Genomic DNA, 27,175 nt, shown 5'->3' on the forward strand with positions numbered 1-27,175 from the left:
CATTTTCACACCGGTTTTTAGATTTTAGCACTGAGGTTATGCTCAATTGCTAAATTCTCTCTAAAATGCGTTTTATGCGTTTACATCGACATTTGTATCACTTGGTACGCGTATCAGTTTAGTACGATACTCCTACTTGATACGCTCGTACCAAATTGATCCGGCAGCGTTTACATCGTGCGTACTAAATATTTAGTACGAATTTGATACGAATATGGTACCTGATACGCGTATCAAATGCACGATGTAAACTAAGCCTATGAATACCGGCCTAGGACTTGGATACAAACTCGGTTCGGAAAAACAAAAACGTTCTTGGCATACAAAGGTAGTTGATTGCAATTAGCAACTTTCAGAAATTTTTCAGGACTGAACACATTTTCCATCGCTTTCGAGAGTGAACAAAAATAAGCTCCTTTTTTAGAAAAAAAATACCGAATAAAAAAAAATAAGTGTATAGGGAATAGAAATATATCAGTGTCTCCGGTGATGGAAAGTAAGAAAGTTAAGGGCCAGTTCAACCAACTCTGATTAACTTTAAAGATGCCTTTTCACGCTGACGCTTGACGCTCATTTTCAGCGTCAAAAGACATCACGTGACTAAAAATGACGAATGGATATCTTTATTTTTAGTCACGTGATGTCTTTTGATGCTAAAAATGAGCGTCAAGCGTCAACGTGAAAAGGCACCTTAATCTTGATTAAAGTTAAAGAGGTAGACAACGTAACAAAATACAATTGTAACCAACCAATTACAGCAAAGCTTTACCATTGTACTTTGTTAGCCCGGATCTACAATAGGTGTAGTAAGCCTTATGCCATAAGAAATTAACCAATTATATTCGATTATTTTTCTCATATTCGATTATAATTGGTCAATTTCTTATGGCTTACTACACCTATTGTAGATCCAGCCTTAGGCGTAGTCTACAATGAAGACTTAAGCTTTAAGTCATAAGAAATTGACTAATCACAATTGAGTATTTTTATAAAAATTGACTGTTATTGGTCAATTTCTTATGGCTTAAAGCTTAAATCTTTTTTGTAGACTACGCCTTACGTTTAACCCTTTAATTAACGATTTGGGCCACCGCACAGACTTCTGCATAAGGTCTTGTTTACAATGAAAATTTAAGCTTTAAGTCGTAAGAAATTGACCAATCACAATTGAGTATTTTTATAAAAATCTACTGTGATTGGTCAGTTTCTTATGGCTTAAAGCTTAAATTCTTTAATCTAGACTAGGGGTTAAGTTCGTATCAGACTAATAATTGAGATTGAGATTGGATTGAAATCTAACCAATCAGAGAAAGTAAATTAAGCAAAAATTTTAAAAACTTTGTTCTAATTCGTCAAATTTCAATCCAATCTCAATCCCAATCGTTAGTCTGATACAGGCTTTAGGCCGGGTCTATAATAGATATAGTAAACCTTAAGCCTTAAGAAATTAACCAATTATATTCGATTGTTCTTTTCACATTCAATTATAATTGGTTGTAGCGTTTTCGACCGGTGCTGGAGTTAACCCGTCTCAGGTTTTTTTCTTCTAGAAACTGGCCAATCACAGTTATTCCCTTCTTTAAAAGAATGGCTGTGATTGACCTTATGATTTTATTAGATTTCAGCGTCATTAATCGGTTAATAAAAGAATCCGCCTCATAGGGACGAAAACACACTAGTGCGTCTAGTGCGTCTAGGGACGTCGCGTCTCACAGCACACGGTTGGCGACAACGCCGCGAGCCGCGAGTCCGGAGTTTTGCTCCGAGCTCGTCCGGCATATGAAGAGAGCGCGAGGGAGCGCGGCGGCCAAGAATAGCCAGGAGCACGCGAGTCTAAACCGTTCGGTAAATGAGTGCCTAGCGCAGAGAGGAGGTGTGTGTGTATGGTGTGCGTGTGCGTGTGTGTGTTCGACTGAAAGCGACCGTGCACGACCGCTCCCTCCGGGTAACCCGTCCAGGCGAGAGAGAGACTCCGGGCGCAAGATCGGCAACAACACTCGGACGGGAAGACGGCTCCGGGCGCGAGCCCTCCGCTCTCTTTCATATATGGAGCAAAATCGTGGGAAACGCCTGTTTCACGTGCCGTGTCGCGCGGAGTGAAGCGCGAGTGCGTGTGTGTGCGTGCGTGTGCGTGTTGTTCACGTAGCGCAGTCGCCGCCGTCGTCGTCGTCGTCGTCGTCGCTGCCGCCGTTGCCGCCACCGCCGTCGGCTCACGAACGGAGCAAAGTGGAAGAAGACACTGGAAGGGCAAGGGAGACAAGGGGAGCGAGAGAAAGAGAGAAAGAGAGAGAGAGAGAGAGAGAGACGAGTAAAACAGACTGCCAGGGAACGGGAACGGCGCTCCGAGAGAGCGAGCGAGAGCAAGTGAATGAGTGACTGACCGTGTTGCGCGTGTCCGTCGGCTTGCATGTGTGACGCGCGGCCGTGCGCGTGTGCCAAGTGTGAAAAGAAGGAGCGATTATAGGAGTAGTCTGCCGCTTCTCTACCTTGCCCCCTTGAGAAGAGGAGCGTGCGACAGCGAGCGAGGGAGCGTGCTTTTTTTTTCCTCGTCGCCTGTCGCCACCACCGCCGTCGTCGCCGCCGTCGCCGTCGTCGTCGTCGTCGTCGTCGTCGTCGTCATCGCCGTCGTCGTCGTCGTCGTCGTCGTCGTCGTCGTCGTCGTCGTCGTCGTCGTCGTCGTCGTCGTCGCCGTCAGGGCAATGTCTCTCGAGACACGTTCGAGCTCGGCCCTGTTCAAGCGAGCTGAACAGCTCAAACGTTGGGAGCAGTCCGAGACGAACCGTGAGCCCACGCAGCCGCGTCAGGTCGCGCGCAAGATCAAATTCTCCTCCGACATCGTTTTCCTGGCGGCGTGCGCGGCCAGCGACAAGGAGGAAGTCGTGCGTTTGCTACAGAAGGGGGCGGACATAAACACCGGGAACGTCGATGGGCTCACCGCGCTGCACCAGGTAAGGGTGGCGAGTTGCCACTGCTGATTTTGACAGCTTTCAAAGCTGTCCCTCCCCGAACGCGTCCTGCCATCCTCTCTCTCTCTCTGTGGTGCTTCTTTTTTCTTCCCCTCCTCCCTCCATTGTAAACGTAATTCTGCAAAATGGCTACTACGAGCTCCAGCTGTCTAATTCGAGCTATTATTCGCGGAAATGATTCTACAAGGGGTTGCGTTGACGACAGGGGTTTAACGAGAGAGAGAGAGAGAGAGAGAGAGAGAGAGAGAGAGAGAGAGAGAGAGAGAGAGAGAGAGAGAGAGAGAGAGACACATAGACGTGACGCACCGTTCTCTCACGTTCGATTCGAGACGCCGGTGTCAAAGGAAACAGGTCTCTCTCTCTTTCTCTCTCTCTCACGGCCTCTCTTTCTCTCTTGGAATCTCGTCAAGAGACCGCCACGCTGATCACAAACGCGGCGTCTGCTCTCAACCGTTAATTACCGCGTTACGTGTTAGGGAGGAGGCTACTTTAGGCGGTAATATCTCTCTTGTGTAACCGAAATGCTAATTTTATTGCAAGATGTTTTGACGTATCGCGCTAGCTGTCGTGACTCGAGCGTGTCCACCGTACGATCGGAGTAAAACCCGGTACTATCTTTTTTTTTCTTCCAGATCTTTTGCTATTAACATTTTATTAATTTTGTTTGTGTTTTACTCCAAAGTACAACATATCGTAAGACTCTGCACGATTGTCAGTCATCATTTTTGTACTTATACCCATCAGAATTCAATATTATTTATTTCTCTTATACGAAAAAATGTAAAATGTACATAAAGCCACACTAAGCAAATAAACTATCGTTATATCAAATTTCGTTTAATTTTAATATCCGTGTACACACGAATGCAAGCATTGGAAAAGTATTCAATGAAACCAAAAAAAGCGATATAGAATCTTGCATATAAAATGTATTCTAAAAATGCATTAAATTTTTTTTAGAAATACTTATCTTTAAAAAATTTATTTAATTATGAAAAATGGTTTGATTCAGAAAATATATTTAATCTTCTGCAAATCTTGGCATGACAAACTGTAGTTCTTGAATAAATTCCTTTAATTTAAAGAGTTAATTGCTTTTACTAATGAAGTAATTTATGAACACGATTTATTGTTAATTTTATTCATTTTTCTATTGAAATATTATTTATTTCATAAAATATAATGAAATTTATCTTTATGAAGCATATGATGAGTGAAATTTTTTATATCTTTATATGTTATGTGAAACATATCCATACAATTTTCAATTTATGTCGAGAATATGTTGGAATATGAAATAATTGCTGGTTCCAACATATATTATAATATTCTTATTAATGGGATGTATGTAATATTGTGTAACAATTCATTTGACTTATTCTGTCTTGAGTGATTGATTGCACAGTTGTTTTTACATATTTTATTTAGTTATTTATTTAATAATTTAAATTTTTATTATTTCAATGCTTCTCTTATGGCTTACAATGGCTTCTTGAATGAGCCAATTGCCAAAACTAATTCTTTAAACTAATTTTTAGATTGAGACATTATGGGATTAAGATTAAAACTTTATCATGAATTAGTTCTAAAAAGAAAAAGAATTAATTTTATACTAATTTTATGCTAATTTTTTAAGGATTTGAATAACTATAATGTGTATCATTCTGAAACAGGCTACGAGATTAGAGAGCAATTTCCTTATCACACTGGCAATAATTTTTTTCGCGAATGGTCAGCTTTTACGAAGCAATCTATTTCGGGGTGTTTCCCAAAGCGGACGCAACTGGGTAATCCGGGACACCTTGTAGATACATGTATACCATAACGGTTATTACAGAACTAAGTAATTAATAAGGATACATTAACGAGAATAAGGCCGGTTAGCGTGTAAGAATTTCTGATGCGGAGAGGAAAAGAATAATTATATTCTAAAAAGAAATAATTGTTTTAATAAGCAAATCTCTCGCGATCCATAAATTATGTAAAATCATATTGCACGCTATTTTTATAAGAAATAAAATTATTATAAAAAATAATATTTAATTCAATATATAATTAACTTTGTTTTACATTTTCTGATTAATGTATTTCTTAATGTATATATTCGCCAATTAAATTAATCAACCACCATAACGATTTTGAAATAGAGCTTAAGAAAAACTATGAAAATGTAGTTCAATATAATCAGCCAATATATAAGCGCAGATACTTCTGTATTTTAGGTACAGTAATAGTTGCAGAGAATCTTATCCAAGCCTTATTAAACGGAATAACATTTTCTATAATGTGAACCAATATTTATGGCTGTTATTTAAGCGAGAAGGAAGGAAGTTAAGGCATTTCATGGATTTGCGAAAATAGAATGTGAAAATACATCAGGCATCAAATGCTATTTATAGCTCTCTGTTAGAAGTCACAGGCTGCAGCATCTGTGTTCAGTTTAAATTCTCTGTGTCTAGCAATGCTGTAATATGTATCTAACTTTTTTTCATCTCGGTAATGTCGAAATCGCGGGAATTATTTGCATACATTAAATATGTTGTGAAAAATAATTCACACTTTTACTGAACGTTTAATCTGTTTCGAAAAGATTGCTAAGTATTAAGTATACAAAGATTGTGATTAAACAACAATTATGTTTTATCTTTTTCTGTTAACAGATTCGTTTGAAAATAAATTTAAAATCTTTTAAGAAAAATCTTATAAATTTTGTGATACATAATTTTACTATATATCTCACGATAGAATATTCTGTTATCCCTTTTGTATATAAATAATATTTTTGTTTAAGGTGTTTTAAAAAGATTGGAAATATATTTTTTTTAGACTAAGTTAAAATTAATGGTTTATAAAATTAATTTAAAAACGTTATAAGTTCCAGTAAGATTAAAACTTAAAAGTCAATTTTAAAAAACATTAAATTAGAATGTCGTAATAATGTTTACAAATTAGATTACTCTATATAACGAAACAAATTACAGCAAATTTTAATATCGTTCAATAAATTTAATACTTTATTTGTAAATTAAGTTTATATAAAATAGCAAAGAAATATTGTTTTTTGAAAATACTTTTTTATATAGATAAATTTTTAGGAAAAAAGTTAATAAGTTAAAGGTTGTGTATTTAAAATAACTAGTTAAAATTAAAAAGTAACTTATTTCAAATTAATTAAGTTAAAAGTTATTGACTTTTTAACATTGTTATTTAACTTTTAATTTTTTAATTAAGTTAAATACTATTCAACCCTGCTTTAAAATATAATGGTGCAATCGAAAATAACAGCTCATTTATACCAACATTGATACGATCTTTGAATTGCGACCAGACCTGACTAGACCGAGTAAAATCAGCAGTCTCGATGTCGAGACCTCGAAATATATCTTGCCAATCGCGCACGCTTTTCATCTCTTATTTGTACCACGCATATTGATATAATCAGCATATGATATTTTTATACTATATTCACATTATGTTATTATAACAGGCTTGTATTGACGATGACTTGGATATGGTGGAGTTTTTGGTGGAACAAGGGGCGGATATCAATCGTGGAGATAATGAAGGCTGGACACCCTTACATGCCACAGCATCTTGCGGATTCATATCTATTGCAAAGTTAGTAAAGGTTTTAAACGGATTCTACAAAAATGCTTTTCTATGTCTTTCATATTGGTAATTTGCAGGATTTTCTACTGAACCAAAAACCAAACGAGTGCAAAAAGTTAAAATTTCAGACAATAAAGATCATAGTAACAAGAATTTTACCTTTAGTACTTATTAATTTCAATATTTTGTCATTTTTTTACATTTTTACCTTTTTTATGATTAATTAATAATGATATTAGCAATAATAAAAATGACAATAATAAAGAAAAAGATAAAAAATAAAATGTTATTTAAAATATAAAGCAAATTCTTTTACTTTTTATTTACAGTTTACAAAAGGTCTTAACAAAACCATTCTTTTGTATTTTTGTTTGTGTAAATATGGTAATTTTTCTCTAGTAAGAGACATGTAATAGACAAAAACAAAATTACAGGTTTTGATTAATATTTTGAAGATCCATTCAAAAGAATATTAAAAAATTTCTGAATCTTATTTGATTCTTACAGGAATTTTATATTTAATACTTATTTATACCTTATAATATTTACCATTTTAATATCAATAATAATTAAGGTAAAGAAGGAAATATTATTTAAAGTATAAAACAATATTTAATTTTTACTTTTTATTTACAAAGTTTTACAAATTGTTCCAAACAAAAACATTCTTTTGTATTCATGTTAAGATATAACGCTCGATTGTGCTAAAAGCAGCTAAAATACAAAACAATCAATAAACGAACTACGTAAGGTATTATTCTAATGCAAGTGTTTAAGAAATTACGAAACGTTTCAACTATACTCAGTCTTCTTCAGTTGCGTACAAGCTATATTAATTGCTATTATAGTAATGCATACGTCATAAATGTTGAAAAGATAATATAAAAATATATACATAATAATTAAGTTAAATAAAATAATAATATAATAAATTAAAACGTCAGTTAGAGTTAAATGTAACAAGGAATCAAGTAATAAAATAAAATGCAGTAAAAAAGCATAGATCAATTGTATCAGATTAATCGAATTATAAACTTAGTTGAAGTTATTTTTTTATTTGAAGGCGAGAAAATGGAAAGTTATAAACAGCTGATAAATAATTATTTTTAATGTCATGAGAGCACAAATATCGAAGTATAAAAAAAACAGTTAAACAATTTTTAACTAGAGTCATCAAGAAACTGTGTAATTAGAATAGATATGAATCATTTGTTTGATTGAGATAATACTAAAATTTTTTATTATGAATCTAATTATTACAAGAAATTAATCTCCGAAATGATTTACATAAAAGAACAAACAAATGGTATAAACTCGCAGAAGAATACTGAGTTGCTCGATGATTCTTATTCTTGTTTATTTCACGGTCTTTCGAATAACAACATAAACCAGATAAGTTTCATTTGTATCATACGATCATACTGTTTTTGACTGCCGTTTTACATACATACATCTATTATAATTTCAATCTACAACATGGAATTGTAATTTAAACGTCTTACTGTTTCTATTTAATAAATCAAGGCGCATGTAAGTTTTTTAACCTGAATTTTACTTTTTTTTTAAATTTCTACATATAAATACATTTAACTGTTTTTTAATATATACTTTGATATCTGTGCTCTCATGACGTTAAAAATAATTGTTTACCGGCTGTTTCTAAATTTCCATTTTCTTGCCTCCAAACGAAAAAATATTTGTAATTTTATAATTTAATTAATTTGATACAAATAACTTTTGCTTTTTTACTGCATTCAATTTTATTACTTGACTTATTATTACATTAAACTCTAATTAGCGTTTTAATTTATTATATTATTATTTTATTTAATTAAATTATTGTTATATATATGTCGATATTTTTGTATTCTCTTTCTAACGTTTATCACTTATGTATTATTGTTAATAGCGATTAATGTAGTTTGCGACTGAAGAAAACAGTACAATCGAAATGTTTCGTAATTTTGTAAATACTTGCATTCTAATAAATTTTATTTTATAGATAATACCTTACGTAGTTCGTTCATTAATCTTGTTTTGTATTTTGGTTTTATATTCATGTTTGTGTAATATGATATTTTTCTCTGGATATATATAATAAATATAAGAAACAAAATTTTAGATTTTGATTAACATTTTACGGGCACATTTATAAAAGAAAGATGAAGAAAATCTGGAGATTTGTTTGATTCTTGCAAAAATTTTATATATTTATTATCTACTTATATTTTCCATTTTCTGTTTCTGATTCTTGTCGGAACAAAATTTTTCACAACATCACTACTAACAGACTAATTTGGCATTATAACTTTAATTTTTAAAAAGTCAACTTTTTATTTTAAAAAACGACTTTGATTTTTGGATGAAATCTTTTATTTAAAAATTTACTTATTATTATAATAAATGGGAAATTTTTTATTTCACAGATACTTAATAGAGCAAGGATGTAATCTGGCGGCAGTGAACAATGATGGTGAACTGGCGCTGGATATCGCAGAAAGCGACGAGATGGAAGACATGCTCCAACAGCATATAAATAAAGCAGGTTTGTATTTATGTATACCTGCAGGATGTTTGAGGCTTCTCTATTGCGTAAAACTTTTAATTATAGACTTCTGAGGAAAATCGGAGCTGGAAATCTTAGTACTGAAATATCTCTGCTGCGATAATTTTACAAGCAATTTAACTGCGTAAGCGGCAATTAGCCATCGTTTTTCATCACTTTTTTGTTTAAACTATTTATAAAGCTGTTAGATGTTATATATGAAACTGTATAAAATATAAACGTTTAGACGTGTAAAACATTAAGCACCCAAAACTCAACATCCGGCTAAAAGCTTGCACGTTCAGACACTGCAAATCATACGTTGGCAAAGATACCCTCTTTCATTGACCCCTTTTCGTAATGTTGACATAATTTTACATACAATGTGCTGAAATATTCTCTTAAGCAATGCCATGCCTCATTCACACTTTGCATGTCTATACTCGTATAGAAATATTTTAAGATATTGACATCAAAAGTGTTTTAAGTGTTTTTCTTCAAAGTATTAAATTTGCTAATAAAATAAAAATTAAATTGATTGCAAACTACAGATTTATTTGCTAAACAAAAATAATAAATTGTTAAATATACGAAATAAATTTTGATCAAATTTTTTTATAACGAATTATTTTATGTGCAGGCATTGATTGCGATCAGGCCAGAAGCGAAGAAGAACGGTCGATGCTGAATGATGCAATAGCTTGGCGATCAGGTGCGCCAGGCAAAGATTCCATGCATCCAAGATCAGGAGCCACTGCACTCCATGTTGCCGCTGCCAAAGGCTACATCAAAGTCATGCAGTAAGATATTATATCTTAATTAAAAACGACTATTTAATGTTCACTTAATAGATCGGAAGAAATTATATCTTTTGTTGAATACATAACTCGCAATGTACGCGCATCGAACTATTAGAAATTATTTTAAAAGTTGAACAATTTTTCTTGATATTTTTAAGCGCAGATTTGGATTTAATTCATTTTATTGAATTTTTTAAATACTTCTGTGCAGCATATTGCTACAAGCTCGATGCAATGTTGATGCACAGGACTTTGACGGATGGACGCCTTTGCACGGTGCAGCGCATTGGGGTCAATTGGAAGCTTGCAAACTTCTTGTTGAGAACGGCTGTGATATGGATATAAAAAATTACGCCGTAAGAAAATAAACATTTGTAATAATTATACAATACAAATTGGATTGAATAATTGATTAAACTTATTGATTTAAATTGTCTGTCTTTAGATTAATTTAATTTGGGTTCAAACTAGAGATGCGTTTTCAAAATTGTGCATTGCGATTGCGATCCTTAAAAATGTGATATATTACATTATAATTTTTATCATAAATGTAATTTTGAATTGTAATGATATTTTATTGTAAATTATGGTGTTTATTATTGGGGGAAAACAGAAAAACAAAAATTTTAGAGAATTTTATTTATTGTTTATCAAGATATTTATTTTTTATCAGATTTTTATTAGATTTTATTAATATTCTGGAAAATTTTTGAAAAACTTAACTTTTAAACATTAATAAAAAGTTAGTTGTTTAATATTTATAATTTTATTTGACGTTTTTAAATTATTTATAATTTTAAATTTAATGTAAAAAAATCAAAATGTGTAATAAAAATTTTACTTTAAATAATAAATAAACGTATACATGTGTAAAAATTATACATAAAATTCTTTTATTTTTTATAAATATTTAATGAATAAATATTTTATTACAAAGGCAATTTTAGTGATATTTGCGATTTTAAATTACCTTCAATTTTGTGATTAAAAATTCAATTGCGTTTTGATTCAAAAAAAAAAAAATCACAGTAATAATACTGTACATCTCTCTAATCCACATTAGATTTTTGTCTGAAAAATATAATGATTTTATTATTGATTTTTTTTTTCATCAATATCTTGTTTTTAGGATCAAACTGCTTTCGATATTGCTGATGCAGATATCCTCAAATCGCTTGAAAATTTAAGAGAACAACAAGCACTTATCGTAAAAGAAAATCCACAAACAAATAATAAAAAGCAATCGTCTATACCAAAGAAACGGTGAGTAATATAATAATCCTATAAATAATAGAATGTAAAACATTTTTTCTTTTTTTTCATAAAACATTAATATATTTATCTAAATGTTACAGTGTTTCAACGAATGTTGATAGTGCAGTAGCGGCACAAGAAACTACAGAAATCTTTGAAGAAGAAACGCCAAATAAAGTAAAAAAGGTTGAATTAGAGATTCAATCTGATAAAGAAGATTCCAGCACTAGTACAAACAGCGACGTTGGTAAGATTCTGTTTATGTTGTTTCTTCGAACATATAATCTAATCCGCACGTTTACCTTTTTTTTTTCTTTTTTTAAGAGGTGATTACATTAATACAAAATAACTATCTACTCTCTGCAACTTCCATGTTCATCTTTTATATAAAGAAACAGAAAAGAATATAATTATATGTTTTTGCAAATTTTCTCACAAATTCTTATCTCATTATTCAGTTTTGCGAATCTAATTTATGTATTGTTAACTGTAATCTGTATTTCTTATAACATTGCTGCATGGGCAGAAGCAACACGTGAAACACACATGGAAGAGAGTGATGGTGAAGGTGAATCTGAGACTAGCTCAGAATCACACTCTTCCACTTTCTCCAATCAATCTGATAAGTCTAACCACGCGACATGTCTTACAGATGACGGTAAGTTTGATCTGTAAGACTGTTTCTCTGTTTTCTTTTATGATACGAATTATCGCTTACTATTGCATGTATTATATAAAGATTTTATAACAGAGCATTTTTAATGAAACTTACTGGATTGGTTATTGCTTTAAAAAGTTGGACTTAAAATTTTTTTTCGTAAATTTTATTGAGTTATAAAATTTTTAATTAATTATTTTACAGAAAAGAAAAATAGAGTAAACAAAGATGAAAATGCACCCCATAGTCCAATCTCTCCAGTCGAAACCAATAAAGTTCCTAATCAGGTAAAATATTTGTTTTAATAATCAAATAAATCCTTTTTTTATATTCGGCTAATTATATATATCTAATTTTTATTATATATGTATTTTTTTTTAAGGCTCCAATATTGCCTCCAAAACAACAGACTGATAATAACGAGGACAGTGTTGTACCATCTTGGAGACGTTCAGGTTCCTTTCGAAATAGAATGCAAAGTACTGAAACTACTAATTCTGCATCTACAAGTATGTTTTTCGATTATTACCATTATACAAACTTTCATATTGCGTTTTTAATAAATTTGCACGTAATTGTTTCACAGAACTTGAAGATAAAGATAACAATATTAAGATATCAACAACACCAAACAAAGTCAGTGGAGAACCCGATGTAGTATTAAGAAGAACGCATAGTTTCGAGACGGATGAGAAGTAAGTTTGATCAAATCCCTGCTTTATGCATTATGTCATTTTTTTATATTGTAAGTTCGCAGCTTTATATTTGTAGCAATTAAATTTGTAGCATTTATGTTTTTTTTATTTGCTAATATCGGCAAATATTTAATGCTATTAACAGTGGTGCTGCGTTCAAACTAAGATATTGTGTAATAATACGCATACTCTGTGTCCGCATTAATTTTGGATTTTAGCATTTCGTATTTGTAACGTAAGTCCCTATATTATTAATGATAATTAGTGTAGAGATATATGCATGGCACGGTGATGCATGTGATGCAGGTTTTATGAGCAGTATTTGGCATTACGTGCCCGCATCAAGGCGTTCTCGTGCCCTACCCTCCATCGCTGCAATGCAGCTACTCCTACTCACACCAATGCTACGACTCGCTCTGCATCTCTACGCGAAACACACAGGTATATGTCGCATGCCTCTAATCAGAGTTACAGCTTTTATTTGAATAATACAAACAACAACAGGATATTTATTATCGAGAAAACCTAGAATTGTTAGGAAATTTCTTTTTTGTTTTAAAAAATTTTGGATTTTTATCGGATTTTACTTGCGATTTTTATGGGATTTTGGTATTTGATCAAAAAAATTTTTTTTAATTTTACTTTTAAAATTTAAAACCTATCTCTCTTTCTAATACAATTCTTTGATTATTTTTAAATGCAAAATTTTGTCAGTTAATTAGCAATAAATATGGCACATACATCTACGTATATTCTGAGGACTTACACGGTGTTATAAAAAAAGTAGTTTAAATTAGTTTGTGTACTTTATTATCTTTCACAGATTCTATACTTCCGATAAGTTAGATCCACGTATTGCTGATAGATTATTATATCCATTTATATTATTTTTTTATTCTTTCAAATTTAATAAATATATATAAAACTTAAATGTCTTTTTTGTAATTGTATGTTTAAAAGAACACACACATACATTAAAAGAAATATTATAATAAAATAAATTCATTTCAAAGCTACATTTAATAATTCTCTAGTTTTACATGAAAATTTTGAGTAAAATTTCTATAAAATTCGGAAATTTTTAAACAATTTTTGTACAAAATTTGATTAAATATCCTGCTGCAGACATGTTTATGTTAATTTGGTAATTCTATTCAACTTGTCTAACATGTATATTATATGGACTACTAAAATAGTATCATACTATTTGTATTATTTGACAATGTGTGAGAATGTAACAGATGTAATTTTAGTGTGTTTTTTTTGTACATTCTGTACTAATAAGCTTTTAATGTCGCTTGCTATTTATTATCCTTGCAATCTAAAAAAGCCTAAAATTAAATCAGATAATAATACCAACCACGAGAAAATAACTTAATAAATTCTAAATATACATAAAGTAATTCTTTTTTTAATGTTATTCTTAAATCTACCACATATTATAGAGGTGGAAAACTATTGATGCACTATCGATAATTATCGATAGTTTTAACTATCAAAAATTATTGATGGCATTTTTGCAATTATCGATAGCTTGTTTTATTTTTTTATTGCCATTATGTTATTACAAAGACAAATTGTAATAATGATAGAAGCAAAAGAGCAGAATATACACGCAGAAAAAATTTGTTACGGAAGCTAAAATTTAGCTAAGATGTGTTTTTAAAATAAATTTAGCTATGACAGCTAATGTCGTTTCTGCCGAAGCTAAATTTATTAGTTATTAAAATTTAGCAGTTACAGCAAAAAATATTTGCTACTAGAATCAAATGTTTAGCTGAAATTTTTTGATAAAGTTTTTTAATTCTTACAATTTAAATATAATATAATATATAATTTTATGTAAGTAAATATAATAAAAACAAATTTTTTTATTAAATTATTATTTTTTGTAAAATATAATCAAATCATAAATTTTATTTATTTATTTATTTATTTATTTAATTTATTTTAATCACATTTTTTTAAATTTTATTAGTGTCTTTAAAAACTTACAAATTTATATTTAAACATTTTTTAAAATATTGTATTTGTACGTATAACTTGAATAATTTTGTAAACGCGTTATGTAATACACAAAATACGTTTTATAAATATATTTGACACTATTGAAAACAATCGATAATTATCGATAGTTACATATTAAACTATTGATAATTATTGGTAGTGATTACTATCGCTATTTCTTCACCTTTAACATATTACTGAGGTAATAAAATAATATTTTACACTTTGGACTCTTTAAAAAAAAAATTATATAATTAAAATATTTGAAAAAAATCCTGTTAAAATACAAGACATTATTTTATTTTAGATATGGAAATATTAATAAATACAAAAGTATTTTTATTTTTATTTAATACTTCTACATACAGCAACATTATTAAAATATATGCCTCTCCAATAGTTTATTATTTTATATATTATTTTTAAAATTATTTTTTTTTACTACAGAAAAAAAGACGTGAAATTAAATTTGGAATTATCAAGACTGCCACAAGGAAGCAATACACTTTCACCAACATCTGCATCTAAAACATTGGCATCGAGTCTATTGTCATCCATTACAACAACTACCACTGCCACCACAACAACAAGTCCTATTCCAGTCAATCAAATTCGCAGGTAAATAGATTTTTATACTAAAGATGTACACTTATTAAATATATTTTAAATATTATCTAAATGTTAGGACATCTTTTAATATATTTTACATGAAATTATAAGTGGATTGCAGTATTTCACTGTTTTACAAAATGTGAAGAAATACTAGACATAAAATTTTTGATCATTTTTTTACAATATCACTAAACTTTGTTAAAATCGAATTTTTACGCATAATATTTTCACGCTTATGTTACTTAATTTTTTCTCACAAATTAAAAATTCTAAACATGTTTTAGCTATTTTATATAAAAATTTTAATTCGTGTTTTTATTTGCTACATAATTAATAACTTCATAAATATTTTTAAAATAGGTTTTTTAATTGAATTTTTAAACACTCTTATTTACAACATTAAGTACATTATTACATGTGCACACAAATGACTGTGTATTTAAATACATTCTATATTGTGCATTGTAATATTAATGTGGCTGGATAGCGTTCAACCAGTGGAAGCTGCATCTACAGTTGTATCGAATACAAATAATGCAGTAACAACTGCTCCTGGAACTCCCACTACACCAGGAGGGAGCAAGCTAAGTCCAGGAAATATCTTCAAGAATTTCTTCAAGTGGGTACTCACTACTCGGAAGATCCTCCCAAAATATATGACTTTTGCATATTGTCAAATATTTACGTATTAATTACGTTAATTTGCTGGCAGTAGCATGGAAGTTTGCTTTTTCAGTGTGATTATTTTTTTATTTGCACATTAATCGTCCTATATATATTTGGATCCTCTTTATATACTTGGATAGTCACCTTATTCACATCTGTGAATTTATCAAATTGTCTAAATACTACCTGAATGTAGTTTGGTAAATGAACACACTATCCACATAATATTTGATTTGTAACTAAATGAATTAGTTATTTGAAAAACAAATCAATTTTTCGATTGAAATTGAGATCATTACAAGAAATTATCTACGTCCCTATTATCTCAATTTTGATAAAAAAATGACATATTTTATTTTTTATGATATTTTCAATATAGTTTAGTCCATTACTACGAAAGTTAAAAATCCTTTGTAAAAATTTTCGAGTAAGAAAATTCTTTATTAGTGATATTGATTATTATAGCTCTATTCTATTTTTATAATTAATTAAAAAATTATTATACTACAAGGAAGAAATTTAAATTATGTGATATCAAAAATACATCTGAAATAAAAGAGATATCTTAACTATTTTTTTCAGGATTATACTTTTGTTATTTTATGTGAAATCTTTTGACATTGCTTACGAATTGTGTTAAATATGCTTACTAAAAGTTTTTTTTTTTTTGCACAGATAAAACAATCTGACAATATTATATCTTTTGTTGTAACTTATAAGCTGATATTTTATGTGTCATTGCATGTATATGTACAGATCTTTCGTTCCGCCGGTACGCGATGAAGAAAGCGAAACTCAAAGGAAGGCCCATGCAAAGAGAGTAAGAGAAACCAGAAGATCTACACAAGGCGTGACATTGGATGAAATTAAGAGCGCGGAGCAATTAGTGAAGAAGAAGCAACAGAACAACGAATCACCGACATCAACACCGTCCACGCAGGTAAAGATCATATCAGTGTTATTATCGCGTGGTCTTATCGTGTGATTGTAAAAGTAACTAACTATCTAAACTGATATGTTAGAAAGAATTACTAAGCGATGTGCAATAACATCAAAGAAGACTCGTTCAGTGTGATAATAACATTAATAGTGAATATTAAAACGTAGGGCGTAACGGCATTAACAATTGGACATAATAAATTTCATGAGTATCTAATTAAATATCAGACAATTTCAATGGAGTACCTGTGTTGTTTAAAATCGAAAGTATATAATATTTTATTTTTTATTATATTTTTATGAAAGACAAACTCAATGTAGCATGACAATAGAAATTGAGATTATGATTTATTCATGTTTTTTTTAAATAATTCAGCCTACTACTACCGTCAGCAATACAGCTTCGATCACAGCTACGATAACAACAGCGACTTCTACTACCGTGACTACTCCAAATAAAGTTTCCGAAGAATGTAATTTACCTGAAAGACGACCGTCTTGGAGATTAAGGGTAGACAATGGAAGCAAGGTGTGTGTGCGCTTACAAAATGATTATTTGTGATTAATCTGCAAACATTCATGGTTATCTTTATGATCGGTGCTACACGACAATGTGTTTAAAGATATAGTGCAGGGAAATTTAATCGACAATGGAAAATATATCACAAAGGTGTTGTTACAAAAATTAAGATTTATATTTTGTTATATATATTTTTTTGTTATATGTATAGTTTCAGTTAGAAGATGCTAATAATAAACCTACTGATAACACAAACACGACCTACATGAGAAGACCGTCTGGTGGAACTGGTGTACCTAGACCGTCTTCAGCACCAGTGGAGACTATTGCTACTGGTAGTACAGAAACCACAATTACTTTACCCCTTAGGAGATCGTTAAAGCAACCTGATGACAAAGGTAAGAATTTATAAAATAATTAAGGAAATATTCTCTTTTGAGTTTAAAAAATTGATTTTTTCAAATGGAATATTTTGTAATTATCTGAACCTTAAGAATAATAGCAGATTGAACATAAAAAATTCTTGGCAAAAGTTTTTATTAATTTTTAAATTGTTTACAAAATTTTAAACACATTTTTTTTGAAACAACATTTTTTAAAAGTATTGCCATAACTCGTTTAGGTTTAATCTGATTAACTCAAAATTATTCCAAAATTAGATTTAAAATCTTAACATTTTGAGATATTTACATTTGTTTTTTTGACAATTCAATAAAAGATTTAACTTTTCTGGTAAAAAAGACTTGAAAAAAATCAAAAATTTTTATTATTTTTGCAAATTTATTTAATTTGGCTTATACGTCGGGCAAAAATTACATTTATATAGATTAAGAATTTTTTGAACCATTTACTTTAGATAATTTCTGCAACTTAAATCATTTTTTTATTTGCTCAAACAAAGCAAGTAATTGCTAAAAAAATTCTTTTAAAAAAAATTTAAATATTAAAAAAATTAATGTATCAAGTTTCAAGTTAGCGATAATAAGTTGCCATAATTTACCTAAAGGAAGTATACATATATTATATATACCGAAAATATGCGTATTCAGCATGTATAACACGAGCACGAATTAATGAAGTAATAAGCTAGGCATTTAAACGCCAAGTTTGTATACATGGACTCGCGACTAGACAGAACGAAATATTGAGCATGAATTTGACGAAATTACATGCTAGACATTTGAATTAATCAGAGAGCGAAAAATTAAGATATTTAAATTAATTACAAAGTTAGAAGTTTTAAGATTGTCAATAACGGTTAGAACACACGAAAACCCTAGAAACAATATTTAGGGTCATATAAACAAATTCGAGAGCAGCGAGTCGTTAGGAAAATAGAATAGAGATTCGGAGAGGAGTCAAATGAGGGAGCTTAGACAATTCAGACGAGTCATATACGAAAAGAAAAAAGAATAAATCGGTAGTGATTTTATATATATTCGTGTTGAAACTTAAGATTATTATAAATTTGCCACCCGAACTTCTCCTCATTCCTCTTAATTGCGAGTGACAAACTTTATCCTTGTTGCAGAGCGAATTAACAAACCGTTAATTCATTAATATTTTTTCGTAGCACGTTCGTAGCAAAATCACCGCACGTGTGCTCGCATCTTGGGTATTATACAAGTTTATAGCTTTTATATTTTTAAAAAATTTACAAAAATGATACTGAAAACAGATATTTTCTTAATAAATAATATAATTTCTTATATAATAAAAATTTTATATGCACATATATATTAATATAAAGAAGATAATGTAGTATTGATGATTATGTAAAAGGATGGAATTTTTATATGTGTTACAGAACAAGATAAGGAAAATGATAGTAGAAACGCACAAGCTACACAAGCAGTTATTCAAAGGAGACGTCGGCCTAAGAGAAGATCGACAGGCGTAGTTCATGTGGATATGGATGTTAGTAATAATTTTATGTAATGGTTTATGTAGTAGTTTATGTTTTCTTTATTATTATAAGATAATTTTCTTTATTATTATAAGAAACCGAATTTTATTAAAATATACTTTAAAAGTTTTAATGAAAAGAAGCTTTATTAAACAAAGTTAATTCTAATAAAAATTATTTGATAAAAATATATATAAATATATATTTGAAAAGTTTTAAAAGATTATACTTTTTTTACAGGAAATTGATCCAGAAAAGCAAGATATAACTGCTGGTGGTGATTGCGATGATTCTAAGATTAATCACAACGAAGTAAGTAATTTATTTTTTAATATAAAATTATAACATAGTTACACAGTGTGTGCCAACTCTCTCCAAATTCCATTTAATTAACTCTAGTCATTGTCTTTTTACATTTAAAATATATATAACATTTCAAAGTCAAGTTACTTGGTTTGAAATAATGCATGAATAAACTAAAAATTTCTGCAATAATATATAGGTTCAAAATATCTTATTTTTTTATTTTATCGGCGTTTATAAAACCATTATAATTCATGAAAAACGTCTCTCTGAATTTCGACTTACGTGCTTCTTGCCACAGATTTACCAGGCACGTGCCAAAAATCCAAAATTGGATAACACGCAGTTGAATGACGCAAAAAGAAACACAACACTTATAAATCGGAGACAGAATAGGATATAAGATGTTACTTTATTTCGGCCGTGATACTGGTAGCTTTTTATCTCACAATGCCCTGATTGTCGAGCATTTACTCTTTCATTGAGAGACGCAAATAACACGAAAGAATTTTCTCAATATCCAAAAATTACTCTTTTACCATTGTGGTAGCTTGTTCCAACTTTGTTATTTACTGGGTATAAATTTCACTGGGTTTTCTTCACAGCTTCAGGTTATTTTTAGTTTCTTGAAAGAATAGCTTCTATTCTCGACAAAAATAGTCCAGCATTCGTTTATTCTGTCACTCACGTTCGGGAAATGCGATATATGAAAATACACAAAAAAATGATCGTGATTGACGTCAATGTATAATATTACCTCGATATTTTTGCTATTTTATATATATACAAATTTTTCGAATTAATTTTGAAAACAAGTTTAAATTACATATAGAAATTTAATCGATAATTGAGGCAAAAAGAGGTAACATAGTCGTTGACATGACTTGACCATCAACTCATAATATTTCTTAATTTCGATATAAATATTTTTACTATTCTAAATATAAAGTCATTGAAGATTAACAAGGAATTTATACATGGTAATTTTTTTGTCAATTGAAGCCAAAAGATAATCGCGTTAACATGACCTGACTAAAAGTATTTTCTATCCAACGCATTTGGAATACATTCTGACGCTTTGACATTTAGAATCATACATATACCGTTTATTTAGTTCTCATGAACATTACTAAAACGTTTGAGTCTTTTATATATCGATGACAGACAGGTTGTTAACGTGTTCTATATAAATCTTATATATGTGAAGGTTGTTATTTAATGTTACGAAATTTTTGCTCATTCCCTTTCCGACTTAAACTTATCCCTATCATAAAATGGGGTATATCGTAATGTAGATCGCGTTTATTTATAAATGTCCGTATTTAAACTGTTGTAAAAAAATTTTTAAACTGTGGTACAAGCTGCACTTATTCTCCGAAACATACAACCTTGATACTTGTGTACGTCTCCGCGTGCATTCTAAAAATAGCACATAGTAATGATGCTTTAAAGCGAACCCAATGTCTTGGGTTTCCTTGCCCAGTCTCCGTCAGTCTATCATACTCTATCTGCGATACTGCATACTGTGACTCTGCTCTAAAAATTGAAAAATTTCGCATTAAAAATATCGCAAGCTGTAGCGAAATTTATCGCAAATCGTTTATGTAACGTGTGTAACAGATAGCTTTTTGTGGAAAAAGCTGCCGATACTATAGTGCCTCATAATAACTTCGCACGTGACGCAAACGATGTCTTCATACAGCAGAAAGGGAGCACAAACTAAGCCAACAACAGCTGCGGGCTTGCGAGCTCAAGCGTCAACAAATGGGCAATCAATTTTTGGAAACAGGTCACGGATTGGTGGTTTACGTTCATTAAATCAGAATAATTTAACATTTAATACGGGATTATTAAGTGTAAAGACTCCGAATTTATTCCCCGGGTCTAGTTTTTTTAATAAAAGTACAAAAAGTAGCGACCTGTTCCGAGCGAATCCGTACACAAAATCCACGAACAGTCCGAATTATCAGAATCTCTTCACGACGTATGGAGGAACGTCAACGGGATATGGTGGTGTGACTTTACCTTCTCACACGACTATCAGTTCTTTGAATCTGAGTCCATCTACCAGTTACAATTATTTGAATCTAAACGCTCGACCACATGTACAAAAGACCGAAAGTTTCAGCAGATCTAAAATAAAGCCGAATTTCGGTATCGGATCGAGAAGTTCCAGTTTACAAAGTTTAACTAGTTCTGAGGGATACGCTGTAAGCGACTTTCTTAACTTTTATATGCTATATCTATACTGAAGTGTAAAACCATTAGAATTTTGGAATATTTCTAAATAATGTTTTATTAGTTGATTAAATAGATTGTTCTGTATTGCATTTGAAGAATTAAAAAAAAAATTTAGCAGCGATTTTATATTTGGATTAAAAATTATTTTAATAGGAAGTAGAAATATTCTCTATTGAAAATGTAATAAGAAATTAATGACAAAAATTTTAATTTTTTATATAAATACTTTAAATTCAAAACGATCATGTAAAGTTTCATTGCGATATAAAAACTAGTTGTTCTATAAATAAACAAATTTATTTATATAAAATATTTAAAGTATTTATATAAAAAATGTTTGTTAACAAACTAATATTAATATTTAAACTTTAATTGTAAAAAAAAATTTTCAAATCTATAAAAGAAATCTTATTACTAAAATTATTGTTTAATCAGTAAAACGGATTGTCTCCAGCATTTTCTTAACACATTTCCACTTTCATTTTACTTTGCAGGAACTGTACATGTAATGCAGCTTTAAATCTTTTTTTTTTTCTTAATATAAACATATTCTCTATACGAAAAAAATTTCTAAAAGTGAATAAGAATTTGCAATGATACGTTTAATAAAAATTAATTATATTTAATATTGTCTGTTTTAGAGCGGAAACGATCGTTCTGAGAGATCCACTAGATTAGGTTCGATATCTTCGCTATCATCAGAGACCTCGTCAACACCAATCAGATTAAAATCCAATAGTTCCGAAAACGGCGAATTAGATTATAAGAAATTATACGAGGAATCTCAGGTCGAAAACGAAAGGTTAAAGGACAAATTAAAGCGCTCCGACGAGCAATTAAAAGAAGTCAGGCATTTACTGGAAAAAACACAAATTAATCAAAACAAAGTAATTCTCTCCGAGGCGGAGAAAAGAGAAAGGCGAGCCATGGAAAGAAAGCTTTCGGAGATGGAAGAAGAATTAAAGGTGAGTTCGCAGATTTGATATTTATTTTTATTATGACACTATTTTTATTATGAATCTGTTATGTATGTGAAAGCGAATGGAAGAAGTGCTTTCATATATTGAATTGAATAATATGAGGAGACTGGACACTATTGTCTGTGATTTTATGTGTACGAATATACATATCAGTATATTTACAATATTAGATTTTTTTAGTTAGTTACACACCGTCATCTTTTTTTTTGTGTTGCTGTAACTTTGTTGCAAGCGACAAGCAAAAACAGCAATGGTTATTTTTGTACGAAGACCCGATTTTGCTTCGGTTATATGCTTTTTCTTACCTGGCAATTTTACGCAAATTGACGCTTTACTCTCTTATTCTCTATTTTTGATTGGTACTCGTTTTTCTTTTTTTCACGGGTAAAAATAGTAATTTTCTTAGTACCCCCGTTGTACATTTTCTCCTAAGTTCCGCTTCTCAGAATTTCTAGTAGCTTAGTTTAGCGGGAAATTGCACGCGGTTTTACTCATCTGTTAACGAAACGCGAATTAGTTATTTGTTTTTTGGCTATTTTTGGGAGTAACAAAAATAATGACGGGGTTTTAGGCTAATCGTTTAACTGTTTACAGCAATTGCAAAAGCTCAAAGCTGAAAATGAGAGATTGAAAGCCGAAAATCGGGCACTTACCCGCGTCGTATCCAAACTCACCAATACTAAATAGGTAAAGGACACAATGACAGCATCTGCGTTAACGATAGGCATCGTATCTCACATACAGCATTAATTAATTAATTAATTACTTTCTTAATTGAATGATTAATTATAATTTTTGTGTTCTGATCGCCAATATTAAAACAGAAACGATACTCATTATACTTATTGTACAAATCAGCTTTGCAAAGCGCATTTCAACATATAACGCGATCGTTAATTAATTCTTAACTAAAGATGCACCAATTTATTTTTACAATGGAAATACTTCACAAGCTTATTATAATACATATATCTCATTCTGAATATTACAATCGATATTTACGGTCTTATTGGTATGATACCAATAGTATATTTCTGCAATGTATATCGAAGGAATTTTCTTTCACAAATAATTATGTCTATAACTACGTATATACATCTATATATTATATACATATCGCAAAACTGTTCGGACACAGAATACTAGGAATTTATTTTATGCTACAAATTGACCAATTATTATAATTTTTTAAGGAAGACTTGATTAAAAGTAGAAATTCTTACCAGTGATATATTTGTATTAAAAACAAATTTCAAATTAAAAAATTCACTAGCTTGTTATTAACAAAACCAAAATTTAAAAATGTATTTAAATAAAATTGTAATAAAGCGTCAATTCTACCTTATGTCTGGCTTCATCTATTTTTATTTTAAGTTTGTCTTTAAGTCTGAAAATGTGTGTAAAAGATTGCAAAATTATGGCGGAATAACATTAAATAAACAAGTTATATACAATTATAGAACTAATTGGAAATTTATTTTATGTTACAAATCAAAATTTGGCAAAACTGTTAATATAAAAATATATCACTGATAAAGGTTTTTATTTCTACAATCGAATTCCCCCCCCCCCAAAATAATACTATTTAGTGAATTTATAGCATAAAATAAACTTTCTGTGTCCGAATAATTAATTTCATGTGACTGTATATAATTTTTTTAGATTGTTATGAAATTCCAAATATGATAATTGTAATAAATAATCCCGGCTGATTGTGTGATGCATGTTACAAATAAATTATTTAATAATACATTTACTAAAAAAAAGAAACAAAAAGTTTTAACAAGAGATAATGAAGAACGCAGTCTGTCATTTATAAGATATATAGGAATGAATATAGATACCACAGTTTTAACTTTAGGAAACTTTCCTCCATGTAAAACAACCATCCAACACGCCGAATAACATCAATAAACTGAATGCCAATCACCAAGCATCGACTATTCTTAGCACGTTCACATGAAAGAAAGCTATGACTATGCAGTTAATTATTTTTTTCAGTTTATTCATCTTAATCATAACTGTGTGAAAATCATTCAATTCCCGAAACATATTCAGTCTGTTAAAATCAACACTTGTTACACTCTATTAACTTAGATTTTTTCACCGTTATCTCACTTCTGTCTTTTTTTAAGAAAGCATGTTAAATGTTAAATTATTGCACTTTTATTGCACTTTATAAATTTAAAAAAATCAGTCTACGAAGTTGACATTAATCCTTCTTTAACTTTCACGTATAATATTGCATACGTATTATTTTATAGTATGCATTAGAAAGCTTTCGTATCGATGGTATTATTTTGTAGTGTTCTAAAAGTGCTCAACAACAAAAAGATGACAAATGATTACAGTCTATTGCAGTCAATTGCAACCATAACACAAAATTATTTCTTGCATTTAAGTACATGAAATGCTCCTGAAATTCAAGTCAAATTGTTATTAATTGTATGTATATTATCTGAACTACTAACTTAATTACTCGCTAATTGAATCTCGCTTAGATTGTGTATAAATCTGAGAATAATTTTTTTCCAAACAATATAAATTTTATTATAAAATATTTGTATTATAAACGTGTATTATAAATTTTATGAAAATGTAAAATGTATAGACATTTAAACCAACTGTCAAATTTACATTTAAATAATTTATATTCGAGAAAAGCGATAATATTAAAAGAAAAATATAGTTTGTAATTCAGGTAGATCTGTAATCGAAGATCATGAATTAATGAAACACTTTTGAATATACGTGATATTTTTTTCAGTTCTTTTATCTGTGTCAGTATTTATCTGAATATTTATTAATTTTCTGCTAGTGTATACCACCCAAATATTTTAATGACTTTTGGTTGCAGTAATATTTGTGAGAGTGCCTCTTTCTGTTTATCCTCCTGTTTTGTGAGCACTGAAATTATTCCGTTTATGACATTATTTCTCTGTATTCTCCTCTATATAATATTACATTCCTAATTAGCACATAAGAATTAGTGTGGCATTTTTTTTCTAGGTGATGGACCAACTAAAATGCGAAAATCAGAGGCTAAAAGATGAAAATGGTGCCTTGATCAGAGTAATCAGCAAATTGTCCAAATAAATCTTGTAGTCTCAGCTACACATCGTAATGAAATTTTACGTTGTATTACAACTATAATTGAATGAATTGCTTAACAGCAGCATCATCATTATCGCTAATATTCTTATAAATGTGCATCATGCTATCGATAAATTTATTTCTTATATCGATAACTTTTTTGTAGTAATTTAACTTATTCCAGTTATGAGATCAATTAATCGCATGGCTGTGCCAAAGGCAAAAAGAAATGTTACTCCTATCTTAGACTGTGAATACTTGATCGTAAAAGACTTAGAGGAATTTTACTTTGTGGAATTATTTTTTAACATTATAGAAGAATGAATTTTATAATCCAATATATAAAAAATCAATTTAATGGTTTATAGTAAAAAAAAGGAGTCAGGTTTATTTTATTTGACTATTATATAGGAAGAGAAAAAAGAACTGTTGATCTTTACAGTTTTCTTTTTTAACAAATCACGTTATTGATGTTGATTCTTTATAAGGACATTTTGTAAATATGGATAAAGACAGTGGTGATGTGGCATTTTAGTAATTTGAAAAAAGAATTTTTACCCACGAAGTATGTTTTTGAAATATTGCATACAAGCTAATCCATGGTATATCGAGTAAATAAGTCTACATTACCGAAGCAATAAGCGATATATCTGTTACTTTTAACTAAATTACGCAGGTGATAAAGGAGTCAAAGAACATGACCTTGCTACTCAAGTGGCCTTTCTCTGAAGACTGCAATTTGTAAATCCTTCCATCATTGCCATTTTTGCAGTATAGACGGAAATTTGATGCATATATACGGGAGTAAATGTTTTTAATTACTCTGTAATATATAATACATTTTCTTATATAATGTCACAGATATGTAAAATATACTTTAGACGTCGGGATTTTCATCTCCTTAAAGTGCTAAAATTACTGATGTATTAGAGCTGCAACTTCAGTTCGAACTGTTGATGTAGAATCTGTGTTATTATTTTTAACTATCTGTCTGATATAAAATGCTGTTACCTATTATTATTTTCTTATAGCAATAATGTCCAACACGCGCTCTGGATAAAGACGAATTTATAAATATTGGATAATGTGGAATGTGTAATTGACAGTTGGCATGTTTTTTAATGATATTATTGCAAACAATTGTAAAAAAAAATGACTCAATGTAGTTATTTCGTAATGAAGTTTATTAGAAAATAATATTTGTGTAAATATTTTAATACATAAACTTACTTGTAAGCCTTTATTATTTTTATTTTATAAACTTAAGTCATATCAATGATGGAATTTCTTTGTATGTTTATATGATATTTTTCGAAAAATATTTATATTGTTAAAAAACTTTTAAATAATATTATATATTGTGATTGATTATAACAGCAAT

At 29.9% G+C, this 27,175-nt stretch overlaps 1 protein-coding gene across 9 annotated transcripts; it reads left to right on the forward strand.

Annotated features, from left to right (window-relative positions):
• The first annotated feature begins 1,767 nt into the window (after window positions 1-1,767).
• Window positions 1,768-27,030, forward strand: LOC105827753 (protein phosphatase 1 regulatory subunit 12A). 9 transcript variants are annotated; one of them, XM_012665838.3, is made up of 22 exons: window positions 1,769-2,948; window positions 6,454-6,584; window positions 9,002-9,120; window positions 9,761-9,920; window positions 10,132-10,276; window positions 11,050-11,183; window positions 11,276-11,421; window positions 11,701-11,832; window positions 12,037-12,119; window positions 12,215-12,341; window positions 12,419-12,527; window positions 12,834-12,968; window positions 14,982-15,152; window positions 15,634-15,765; window positions 16,569-16,752; window positions 17,128-17,280; window positions 17,483-17,669; window positions 19,079-19,188; window positions 19,418-19,489; window positions 22,363-22,686; window positions 23,296-23,388; window positions 25,711-27,030. In XM_012665838.3, the coding sequence occupies exons 1-21, from the start codon at window positions 2,700-2,702 to the stop codon at window positions 23,386-23,388; spliced, it is 3,096 nt and encodes a 1,031-aa protein (XP_012521292.1). In that variant the 5' UTR covers window positions 1,769-2,699; the 3' UTR covers window positions 25,711-27,030. The 9 variants fall into 9 exon arrangements, with proteins under 9 accessions (XP_012521296.1, XP_012521292.1, XP_012521293.1 ...); XM_012665839.3 differs by having other exon boundaries at window positions 17,489-17,669; XM_012665842.3 differs by lacking the exon at window positions 11,701-11,832 and having other exon boundaries at window positions 1,768-2,948.
• The last annotated feature ends 145 nt before the right edge of the window (window positions 27,031-27,175 follow it).

The sequence above is a fragment of the Monomorium pharaonis genome, chromosome 2 (assembly GCF_013373865.1).
Source record: "Monomorium pharaonis isolate MP-MQ-018 chromosome 2, ASM1337386v2, whole genome shotgun sequence".
NCBI lineage: Eukaryota > Metazoa > Arthropoda > Insecta > Hymenoptera > Formicidae > Monomorium > Monomorium pharaonis.

What these genes read in the sequence shown, in the direction of transcription:
- LOC105827753 (XM_012665838.3), top strand. Translation starts at nt 2,700, where the DNA reads ATGTCTCTCGAGACACGTTCGAGCTCGGCCCTGTTCAAGCGAGCTGAA. An exon ending in GGGTAGACAATGGAAGCAAG is followed by an intron (nt 17,281 to 17,482) that starts GTGTGTGTGCGC and finishes TTATATGTATAG; the next exon opens with TTTCAGTTAGAAGATGCTAA. An exon ending in AAAGCAACCTGATGACAAAG is followed by an intron (nt 17,670 to 19,078) that starts GTAAGAATTTAT and finishes TATGTGTTACAG; the next exon opens with AACAAGATAAGGAAAATGAT.